A 12,534-nucleotide genomic window follows, 5' to 3' on the forward strand; every position below is an offset into this window, starting at 1 on the left:
TGTGAGTGCTCCCTCACATGGAAATCCCAGATATAGACAAAGGTATGGTTCGAAAGTGTTTTGACTATGAAAATGTGTTTTTTTACCATTTTTGCTTAATATGAAAGCAACTGTTCATTTTGATCTAATTACCAAGTTTAATATCCATACCCTATATAATGATTTAACAAGAGCAAACATAAAACCCGTGATGTAAAAATGTACCACTGGTGCGCTTCACCTATCTAAATTGGCCGTTTGATTGTCGGCATTACCCCAGTGCAAAGTAATGTAAATAATTATTATCACTAAAATGAGCGAAAAGATGGATCTATGATTAGCTAATGTCATTTGGGAGTAAATACACAGGTGTTAAATATACCACGTGAAAGTTCTTAGGGGAATAGCACAACCACGCGTTTCCACCATGATATATTAGGCACCCTTACAATCAGAATTGATGTTATTATAAAATCAAGGTGACGGCTTTTTAAAATATAACCCAATTTACATCAGCTTACATCAACCCTAGAACACCAAGTCACCAGAAAACTCTTTCCTATTGTACTATGCAGGACAGCATGTTGAGCTTCAAGGCACGATGATGGGCAGAAAGCTGAGCGTGAAGATAGCATCTCAGATAGCTCACGGCCTCGCATATCTTCACACTATGGGTATCACACACGCTGACCTCAAACCAGCAAACGTCTTAGTATTCTCAAAAGAAATTCTTGATCCTGTCAATGTGAAGATAACAGATTATGGTATTTCAAGAATTGTTGATGCCAGTGGCAACAAAGGGAGAGTTGGAACACCAGGATTCAGAGCACCTGAAATTGGACATGACTTGATATTTGACAAAGAGGTACGTAAAGAATGTCCTATAATTATTATCTATTCCAATTCTAGTGACACCTCATACATATTGTCCTGGGTAGGATTAGGTAAATGTTAGGAAATTAATGAGGTGTCGCTGAAGATGAAATAGATCATAGGACAAATCGTCGGTCGCAACACATAGTGGCGTACCCGTACGTACCCGTGGTACAGGACAAAGAACAAATAACGGTTTTTTACGAACAACGGGCTTGAAGGATATGCTATAAACGATTTCTTCCTTCCTTCCAACTCATTTACTACACTATGAGCTATTCCAGAAAATAAAGTCTGCACAAAAAGTAACTCAGCTGTTATAAATACGCACATAGCTTCAGAACTAATAATTGTTTCCACACTATTTCTACATAGAAAGAAGCACGATGTATTTACGCGCATTTTGATACCCCATTTGTCCAATTTCATTCAATATTAACAACACAGCAGTGTTTTAAAGAACAACACCCGAATTAAAAAGTTGCAGCTATTTGTATTGATTTGAAGTCAGCGCGACGATAAATGGAGGGTTTTACGTGCCACAATGCTTGCGTAATAACCATTGATCGCTGTAAACTGCAACTTATAAATTCGGGTATTCTTCTTCAAAAGCACTACTGTACTGTATTGTTAATATTGAACGCTATTTGTCAAAATGGGGTATCAAAATGCGCGTAAATAAATCGTTCTTCTTTCTATGTAGAAATATTGTGGAAATGATTATTAGTTCTGAAGCTATAGGCGTATTTATAACAGCTGAGTTACTTTTTGTGCAGACTTTAGATGTACACCCCTATAGAGGAGTTCGGATTTCCAGACTTTTTGTCCAGACGGGTTTTATTGAAAATCCAGCCTTTTAAATTTCCCAAAGGTGAAAATATTCAGCAGCAAAATAGTTCAAAATCGGAAATGCTCAATTTGGGAGCTCATTTCGGATAATTCCGTGATTTTTATACACTTTATTGCATTTCCAAGCCTTTTCTTGTAACATACTGGAATCCCCGTCGTTTCCAGGAAGCAAGCCTGGAAATCCAGTCATTTCTTTTATTGAAAATTTACTCCTCGATGGGGGTGTGCACTTCCTTCTTTCTAGTCCTTCCTTCTTCCTGTTGGTAGTGGCGGCTGGTGATATTATTTTTACTTGGTGCAAATTGGCGCGAAGCGCCGGCCGGAGCACTTGTGCGACGCAGGGGGTGTCTGAGGGGGGATGTGCCCCTCAGAAATTGAGAAATTTTTAAAAATGAAGTTAAAATGGTGTGATTTGGTGCATACTTTTAGGGCAAATTAAAAAAAAAACTCATCTGGAATATGACAAACACTGAACATAAATAGGTTAAAACAAGAGCCTTGATTCTTCAAATAAATCTTACCTTTAATATTGTCATCATGTGTAGAAAAGCGATTTTGAAACAAATAGTCGACAGAAGTCATCTTGAAATTGAATAAATTATTTTGTAAATTGGCTGAATACTAGTATATCTTGAGCTACACTAGCATGCTAGCTGGTATATTACTAGTTTCAATAGCATTTTTGGTGTATGATGCATGCATCAGCACACCAAAAATATATAGGGTGCAATAAATGAAGTTCTTAGTGCTTAGTAGGTCTGCATGAGGTTACATTTATACAGTTTTGGTTTGAACAATATTTTGACATAATTGTGGCACTGACTCACCCTGAATGATCACACACCATGACACTTCCATTAAACTTAATCCAAAAACCTTGAAACCACAATAACTTTATAAACCACAGAATGATATTCCATCTGTGAATAAACATGGAAGTAATCCATGGAATAAACAAGCTGATATATATAGACTCCAAAGAAACCCAACTTTTTGACAATTGAGTGAGGAAATTCTTCTTGACTCTGCGGGCCACATAAGATGTTGAACTGTGTTGAAGATTATGAAAAAGTGGAGCGAACCTATTTTCTGCACCAAGGTGTAGTGTAGGGGTCCCATAGAAGCTAATGGAAAAGCTTTTATAGTCATTGCACAGTGGGTTTATGTAGGAGAGATAGCAACCGGTGGAGCGAAACTGTGATCTGAAGATTTTGAAGTTATAATTTGGATTGGTATTAATAGAAGGATCAAGATCAGAATTGAGAGATAACAGGACATAGGAACGACAATGGTACGATTTAAATGCTGAATAAATCAATTTAGGGATTTATAATGCACGATTCCAAACCACAGGCCTCTGCACGCTTTACAGATTTTCGCCGACCACTGTAGCCCAAGACACACTTTATATACCGACATTGAGGACGAAGCTCAATTTAACTCATTATATCGATGATTTCTTTATGATAGGCTGACTGGTTTTCCTATGGTAGACTTCTGTACCAACTCTTTACTTGCGTCTCCCCATCACACTATTTCCAACAAGACACCCAAGTAAAACAAATTGACGAGGATGCATCAAGAGGTCGTTTTTCGTTCGTGAGATATACCTTACAGACGAGCTTCCCGCTCTTCATAGCTCTCATGCGGACGTGCTGGCGAGAGAATCCCAGAGATAGACCTCGCGACGACAGGATATTATCAGTTCTACGTGATGTTAGCATTCTGGCATTACGACATGTGATTGAGCTGGACTCGTTTGCGTGTAGTTCTCCAATTGTCACTACGGTAAGTGAATTTGCAGAGATTCATTACTGCAATGTACGGTGTCTTGCCTGAAAGTACAATCCCCGGGGTACAATCACACAACATCCTGTGTGAAGCCAACTTTGACCCGTCTTTGCCAGAAAATAAGAGATAAGAGCAACAGTCACATCTCTATAAAATACTAGACCTGTCTAAGCAATAGATACGACGATGCTATCAAAAGACTTTCCCTGTATGTATTTATGGCATGTCTTTTGACGTATGAAGCAATTATTATGGAATGGGATACAATGAATTATACCATTACTTTAGCCATTCGTGAAGCAAAATGAATCAGACGTGTATTGCTTTGGCATATATTGCTTTGGCATGGGCAGTAATAGTGTCCATCTTTCTTACAAAATATAAGAATGTATCAGAGGTTCGTTTCCTTTACCTGTGTATACTTTTTGGATCCATCCAAATCGCCTCTGCTGTTTTAGTTTGGTTTTAGCCTATTTACCGCGACGTATTATTTTGCTTCATACAACTTTAAGGTATATTATTAATATATTAATTTTATATTGAAAACAAACGAGTCGCATAATGTTGCAATTCATTGTTCTCTGATTTAGACTCCTGAAGACTACAAAATTCATACGTGGACTGGCGGTGCGCTCAATGCACGTCGTAGATATCAGCTTCTGTCAGCAGACCATGGTAGACCCTTTGCTAAGTCAGAACTACATGTGGGGATGCCAGTTAAGTGTGTACTACAAGTGGGAAGATACAACCTCATTGGGACGACAGTATGTATAGGCTATATCTAATAAAGCCGAGTTGCTAGAAAAAAAAACTTTCCTTCATATCAGTATAAACATCTCAAAAAAGTAATTAATTTTAACCCTTAAATAATGCCCACTATTCAAAAAGGGGCTATTGTATTGCAAATCTGTAAAATGCGTTGGAAGCAGAATTTATTTTGACACCTCATTTGATACAATAGCCCAGAAAACAATAAAACACCGGTCAATTTAATGTAGCGAGGTCCAGATTTGAAAGTTGCACTTACATACACATTATTATAATACAAAAACACTCAGATATTATTTAAACAGATTTCCTTCCATTACACTGAATGCAAAATCAATAGAATTTACTGCAACTTTCAAGTCTTGGGATACATTGATTTAAATGTACGCTGTGACGTCAATATTTAGTCAATTGCTACAAAGGTGTCAAAATGTGCAGAAATAAATTCTGCTTCCAGCGAATTTTACAGATTTGTAATACAATCACCCGTTTTGAATAATGGTCAATATTTAAGGGGGGTCAGTTACTTTTTTTGAGATGTTTAGTTCAGTCTGTGTGGTCACGAAATAATAGTGTTCAAAAGCATGCCGAAATTTGATGATTTTTGGTTTTGCCGAAATTACAGCTGACAGATATATGTATAGTTAAAGTATGGCAATGGGCTATTTCAGAAAATAAGTGCACACCCGCATAGAGGAGTAACTTTTCAATAAAAGAATTGCCTGGATTAGCAAGTTCGCTTTCTGAAAACGGCTGGAATTCCAGTTGCCAATGTTACTGGCGAAAGCTGGTATCGTGCTATTAAAGAATGAGAAATCATGGAATTGTCAAAATGAGCCTCTTGAATTAAATTAAGAATTTCAGATTTTGAACTATTTTTCTGCTGGATTTTTTCGTCTTTGGACACTTTAAAGTTTGTATTAATTTTCCAACAATCATGACTGGACAAAAAGTCTTGAAATCCCAACTCCTCTAGGGGGTGTGCATCTATCATCTGGACAAGCCCAATGTATTGTCGTTATCTTATAAGTGGTCTTTTAATATACGCCTAGTTTGTCACTGAATTCTTGTGATTTCATATTGTTTCAAAGAAACTTTTTTTAAACAATGAAATGTAGTATTGAGTCAGAAATGACTTGCAAAGCGAATCGAAGTAATTTGCAAGAAACATTTAGGAATATTGTACTGTATGGTATGCGATATTGCTAAGAAGTCCAATGTACCAAAACTATTTTAATATTTTCAATTATGTTTATAAATCCCGACCACGACATTTCATTAATTGTTGTTGACACTTGTACGTCGGACTATCGAGCAATGCGGTCAATTAACATAAATTACCTGTATTTTTCGTTTTTTGTGCATAATCATGTTAATTATTGTAGGGTCGTGAAATTCTAGTGTTTGAGTGTCCGACAGAAACCAATGGAGCGGCTCTCAATGAGGCCAGAAAACTCAATCTCAAAGCCACAGTAGCCAGTCTGTACTATCAACAGGTACCGGTATATACGGATTATCGAAAAAATAATATTAATGACATTTTTGAAGATGAGTCATCATTTTCTCGATCTCCCAATTTATCATAATTATCTGAGGTGGACCGAGCTACATAAGGGCTATAAAGTATGTTACTACCATAATTTTGTAGATTCCAACTTTTTCCAATCTCATTTTGTTGTGCGGTAACTTCAACGTCTTCAAGCTTTCTTTGTGTATGTATTTTATCACAGAATGACTTTGAAGAAGTAGGGTACGTATTTGCTGGTCTCGAGAACGGAACCACCGAGGTCTTCCAAATAAACTCATCGGAGGAACCTCCTGAAGAGTGGTTCTTGAAGTCTACTCTCCAGTTAGGTGATAAGAGTATGTCTTGTAACGGCTTCCATCCTGTGCGAAGCGGCAAAGAACTCTGGGTAGCTTGCGGTAGCACTCTGAGGATAATCAATACTAGTATGATTGATTTGTCTGTGTCACCAGGTGTCATCAATGTCCCCGCAGATGACAATGTCAGCATCGATGACAGCACCGGTAAACAGGATATCCAAAGCATCACAGGGCAGCAGAACAAGATCTGGTGCTCTCTCAAAGGTTCTAATAAGGTCTTGGAGTACAGTACCCAAAGTAGAGAAAAGATCAACGTTATGTCATTACAATCCAATGGACAATCTGAGACTAGTGATGAAATTACGGCTCTTGAGGTTGTCAAGGACACCTTATGGGTCGGGAAGAGTACGGGTGAAATTGTAGTTGTTAGCATTGCAGACAAGGTAGTTGATGTCCTAGATAATGATGAGGTATCTGCCGTAGGGGTCTTGTCACTAAACCGGATGCTGGGTCAACCAAGGGGTAGTGTATTCCAGATTGTGCGGGCGGGTAAGGACAGGATTTTGGCATGTATGCATTATAAAGACTCGGAAAGAAGGGGGAGTGATAATGGATTCTTGGTTGTGTGGGAAAGCTGGGGATTGGATGAATTCGAACGATTTGACAAGTTGCAGCATACAGGCTCAGGGTAGTGCAATAATTATGTGCATCGCTTTGACGTGAACTATAAGGGGAAAACATTTTGTGCAAGTTTCAGAGTGGGAGAGCATTTTTGGCTGGTCAAAAGAAGGGGAAGCAATTTTTGGCACATATTGTAGTAGGCAACCTTTTGATGCTACGCCATTAAAGATGTACGGAAACGTTCAAATATGAAAATGTTTTGCTCTCTGTGCTCGCATTCATGATAAAAGGTTAAGTTGGGTTCCTAAAATCTAGCATGTAGAGGGGAGATAGAGCCAACTATATTTGGTTCGTTGAAAGAGGCTGGCAAAGGTCATATCTGAGGTCAAATGATAATTAAGGTCAACTTGTAAAATAGGCTGAAAATTAATTTAAATAATCCCATTTGAAGAACCATTATATATCATAACTTAGGGACTCTTGTTGAATGTTTATGTGTGATCAGCTGCAGTACTGGCGCAAATATATGAGTAAATATGTTGCAACACAAAGAATTCTACCCACAAAGATTATTTACCTTGTAGGCCTGTAGGCTCCCTACTGGTAGCTCGGGTTGGTAGATAAGTGCTGACATTGGCCCTCTGCTTTGTTCTGGTTTTAGCTGTTTACATGGTTTAAGCGCCCTCTTTATATATTTAATACATGTAGTATAATATTATTGATATAAGTAAGTATACAGAGAACGTGTATCGTTAGAGTTGTTACATTATTTGAAATCTTATTGTTTGATAGAAGTTAACTTCCGCATACAAACATAGTTGCGGTATTACTAGATAAGCCGTAAGCAACAGATAAATAAAGCAAGTACACAGTTAAACAAACATGGGGAATTCCCCAATCGACTGTTTGCCATTATTATTTTAACATTTTCAATTAAAGGCCTATTCAGTGATCCCTGCGAAATTTTTAATTAATAATTGCTTAAGGGCTGGGGTATGAACGTTTGGACAGTATTTATTTTGGGACATTAGAGCACAGCAGATATCGAATTGCATTCTGAATACGAAGAATGTCATTCTGATATCAAATAATTTTGATTTTTTTTTTGAAATTCGCAATGTAATACACATTTTATGGCAAATCATTAAAAATTGATATTTTTGATATTTAACAGTACTTGAAGTAAACTTTATAAATCTGATGATTTATACTTAAAGTGTATGTAGGTGGGATGAAAAGCCGACGATCAATTGAAAATTTTGACCTTTCGTATTGAAGATATGGATTTTTCCCCAAAACACCAACAAAAAATTAGGTCTTTTGGGAAAAAAAATCCATATCTTCAATATGAAAGGTCAACATTTTCAATTGACCGTCGGCTTTTCCTCCCTGCTACATACACTTTAAGAATATATCATTAGATTTATATAATTTACTTCGAGGACTGATATCAAAATTTGAAAAATATCAAATTTTTATAATTTGTCATAAAATTTGTATTATATTGTGATTTTCAAAAATGAAAATTATTTGATATCAGAAAGACATGCTTCGTATTCAGAATGCAATTCGATAGGTCTGAGATGCTCTCATGTCCCACAAAAAATACTGTCGAAACGCAATAAATGCTCATTTTAGATCCCTTAAGTTAAGGATGTATAATTTATAGCAGTATTGACAAAGTTGGATCCCCATTCAATAGCTAATGTAGAGAAATTACATTTTCATATAACATGTCCTGTTTAGTCTTAAATACACGGTTTTCGGCTTAACCACTAGCAGGCTATGATACAACATCTATGGATAATGCTCACAAAGGTGCAAAAAACTGATTTTCCGATAGAGCAAATCACTTAATGGGCCTTTAAGCATGTTTTAAACATATTAATTGAGTAGAGCATAGCACACGTATTAAAATCCCTTTTGTTTGAAGCAAATCGGACATACGGTTTTCAAAATATATCAATTTATATTTTCTTTGTATCTTATTGTTTTTATCGATAATCAATAAAGTGACTGGAGAAGCTCATTAACATTTTTGCCAATATTATTGCTAAATATCTATGCATAAATATTCAGGTTCAGGCCCGTAACCAGGATTTTTTTTTGGGGGGAGGCCTGATTTTGAAAAAGTGGATTTTTTTCAAAATTTGGACCTTTTTGGACTAGGGGGGCGGATTTTGATAAAGTGGACTTTTATTTTTGCAAATTATGTCATTATTTATGCAATTATGCAAATTAGACCGCGGCTTCACTATATAATACATTAAAACATTATTAAAAACACTTTGACCAAGTTTCAAGGAAAAAATATGCAAAATAAAAGTACCTTGAACATTTATGCATGGATTTTTAGCAAAATATTGGAAAAACTTTTGAGGTTAATGACTGCGCGTCAGTTGTTTTGAGGTATTGTGGCCGAAACTATCGAGCAATGGAACACATACCGTAGGTCTATAGGCTAATAATAGTGATGAAGCCACGTTTTCGGAACGGGGCGGGGGGGGCACAAACTTGTTAATGTTCCGACGGAAATATTTTTTGCCGACGGAAGTTGTGAATTGTTGACCCCAATTATTTTTACCCAGTGCGCTCAAGAATCATAAAAGTTGTGTGTGCGTGGGTGGGGGGAGGGTTGGGCAACATGTACTTTGTTTCTTCACCATGCAGCAGTGCACACAATTAATTTGTCTATTGGTGTCACCAATTGTTTTTCGCACCGACGGTCATGATAAGCGGAGGGGAGGGGACCGGTCCCCACTGGCTACGCCACCGTAGGCAAATGATGCATAACTCACAAACACAAAATTTGAATTAACTGAAAATTAACTAAGCTTTTTTGTGGGTATCTCCTGAAACATGCCATAAAAATAAAATGCTAGCATCACAAAATGAAGACCTGAGCTCAAGAAGACTGTAAGTCCACCTTTGACGAGATTGAGTTACAGGTGGTTTTGAAGTTATTGGATGGAGACAAAATTTTGGACAATTTTGATGTCTGCCACTATTATACAACTACAATAACAACAAGAAAGTAATCAACATATTTTACCATTTTCTGCACTACCGAGGATATTGTTTGTCAAAATCGTACTACAGATATTTGAAAAGTGGTTGTGAACTTACAGAAAACCATATTTATTCAACCATAAAGTTCAGCTTTGTGTTGAAATATTTTGGTACTTGCGTAAAATTTCAACAATGACAAACATTAGTGCGAAGAGTCAGGGTATTCCCCGACGGTTTCCCATTTTTTATTTGGCAATTAAATCTGACGATCAATCTTGTAATCATTCGCCACTTGCACGGTTCCGCCATTATGCACTATATGCGGGAGAGCCTCGAACTGGCAGCATACATGAAAGGAAGAATTACGTAACCTTACACAGAATGTTATATGACTGGTTCAATTCCCATTCATGTATGCTGCCAGTTCGAGGCTCTCCCGCACATAGTGCATAATGGCGGAACCGTGCAAGTGGCGAATTGAAGACAAACTTGCATATAGAAATTTCGTTGTGGTATAATTTTGATGCATGCAAAGGTTTAAAACTGCATCTTTGCCAGCTCCACGAATAACGGGCGCACGCCCGGTGGCGCATAACCGGACATGTCAAGATGTTTGTTAAATATCGAAAATTATGTAACAGTTCTAGAGCGCAATATGCGAACGAAATCGCAGTACGCGGAACTAAAACAGTAAACACGTTTTGTTCAGAAAAAAAGACGGGAAAAAGGTTTACATGACGGTAACTAAATTTTTGCTAAATAAAACAATGTTTGGTTATGAAAATAATATTTTACTGACTAAGAATGAGAATAAACGATAGGAATTTTTTGTTTTGTTTTTTACTATCCTCTACCGTATGATAGACGACATGCAGGTCCAATGTTTTATCGTAGTCGCCATGGTCGCGCCGGCATCCACTACTCAAAACATTGGACCTGCTTATCACACGGTCTATCACACGGTAGAGGATACTAGATCTGTAGACATATTTGAACCTAGCCGGGCATGCCGGGGCCGGAATGCTTATCTTAAAATTTGACCTTTGACCCCTAAACTTTGACATTTGTGGTCAAAACATATCTGTAACATGCTTAGAATGTCGTAAGAATCATTCCTGTTGACTTTGAGCCTTGACCCTTAAACTTTGACCTTTGGGGTCATAAATATTTTTAATATGTTTAGAATGTCATAAGGATCATTCCTGTTGAATTTGAACTAAATTGGACTAATTTTAAAATTTGACCTTTGACCCATAAACTTTTAGATTTTTTAATATGTTAAGGATGTCACAAGGATCATTTCCATGCAAGTGTCATCAACATAGTACGTTATGAAGTTTTGAACATTTTTAGATTTTAACCGGAAATAACCCGTAATGACCTTTGACCCCAATTCTGTGAACACCCTATAGACACTGGTATGGATATAGCCATATGTGCAAGTGATGTTATCGTGCTATGTAATTTGTGGCAGAAGCGTTTTGAAGATATTTAGTTTTATACCGAAAATGACCATTAATGACCTTTGACCCCAATTATGTGAACACCCTATAGACACTGGATATAGCCGATGCATATGTGCAAGTGACGTCATTGTAGGATGTAACATCTAATATTAAAAGTCCTATCGTTTATTCTGAGTTCTCTAAATATTTGTCAGAAATATAAACAGAAAATGTGAAAAAAGTTAAGTTTCCACGTGTAACAGCGTAAAATATGTGACCAGCTCCAACAAAACCCGGAACAAGTCGCCAGGCATGTTTTTGAGTTATAGGCCTTTAAAGATGACATTCCCATTGAAAAAAAAAAATCAAATTTTGGAATTCATAATTTCATGGTATTTGACCTCGGGACTGAGTGGACTTTCAATCCTTAAAAGTACTTATTAAAAAGAGGTTCATTTAATCAATAATTGACAGTTGAACCATAGATTATATAATCTATGGTTGAACTATGGTAATCCCTATTCAATCCTGCGTAAGGCAGCTGGCAGGAAACTAATTAGCCCATTTCTCAGAATAACAGTTCAGCAAAAATATCAAATTTATCCGTATCTTGAAAAGTATTGATGCTATGTATATAATTTTGGTTATCATTTTGAAGCTTATTGTCCCGTGCTGACATTTTTTTTTCAAATCATGCAATGTCAAAAATGCGATTTGTTCGTGGTTTCGTCAGAACGGGTCACATACTAAGGGTCAGGGGGAAATATCAACCACATAACTTAACTTCTACTCATGACAAGGAACTCATTTCGATATTTTATGTTATTGATAGTTCTAACTTTCTAGTATTGTTTTAAAACAACATTAGTTGTCAGGTAGATAGACATTTGAGAATAATTTAACGTGATTTTCCACCGAGGTCAAAAGAAGAATAAACTTGAACTTTGATGCCGACAAATTTCACATAATGCATTACTAGTACTTTTTATCATTAAAGACCCAGTCAGTGATCCCTGCGCAAGTGTAAAAAAATTAAAATAATTTATAAAGTCATTCAAATCGTCATTCGGTATTTTTGAAATGAAACATTTGGCAAAAACACACGAAGAAAACAGCAGTATTAACGAAGTTGAAACCCCATTCAAATACATGTATACTGTCAGTATATAAATTACAGATTAACGTAAATGCCTTATTTTGTCATAAATACATAGCTTTCGGCTGTACCATTAGCAGGCTATGCTAGCACATCTATGTCAATCACAAAGGTACCAAAATCTGAATTTGTATGACTTTTACGATCATCTGGATGAGCAAATCACCGAATGCGCCTTTAAGTTCCAATTTATAGTTTATTCGTCACTTTATCATGATA

The 12,534-nt window shown here is 36.7% G+C and overlaps 1 protein-coding gene across 1 annotated transcript; it reads left to right on the plus strand.

Moving 5' to 3' along the window:
• The first annotated feature begins 559 nt into the window (after nt 1-559).
• LOC140172152 (leucine-rich repeat serine/threonine-protein kinase 1-like) lies at nt 560-7,574 on the plus strand. The gene is made up of 5 exons (XM_072195487.1): nt 560-844; nt 3,172-3,489; nt 4,083-4,256; nt 5,646-5,756; nt 5,991-7,574. Exons 1-5 carry the CDS (start codon nt 581-583, stop codon nt 6,774-6,776), a joined length of 1,653 nt encoding a protein of 550 aa, XP_072051588.1. The 5' UTR covers nt 560-580; the 3' UTR covers nt 6,777-7,574.
• Nucleotides 7,575-12,534: the final 4,960 nt, after the last annotated feature.

This window comes from Amphiura filiformis, chromosome 15, assembly GCF_039555335.1.
Source record: "Amphiura filiformis chromosome 15, Afil_fr2py, whole genome shotgun sequence".
Classification (NCBI taxonomy): domain Eukaryota; kingdom Metazoa; phylum Echinodermata; class Ophiuroidea; order Amphilepidida; family Amphiuridae; genus Amphiura; species Amphiura filiformis.

Excerpts from the sequence above, each read along its gene's own strand:
- LOC140172152 (XM_072195487.1), top strand. The coding sequence starts at position 581 with ATGATGGGCAGAAAGCTGAGCGTGAAGATAGCATCTCAGATAGCTCAC. Across the intron at positions 3,490-4,082 it reads GTTCTCCAATTGTCACTACG|ACTCCTGAAGACTACAAAAT; the intron begins GTAAGTGAATTT and ends TCTCTGATTTAG. Across the intron at positions 5,757-5,990 it reads CCAGTCTGTACTATCAACAG|AATGACTTTGAAGAAGTAGG; the intron begins GTACCGGTATAT and ends ATTTTATCACAG.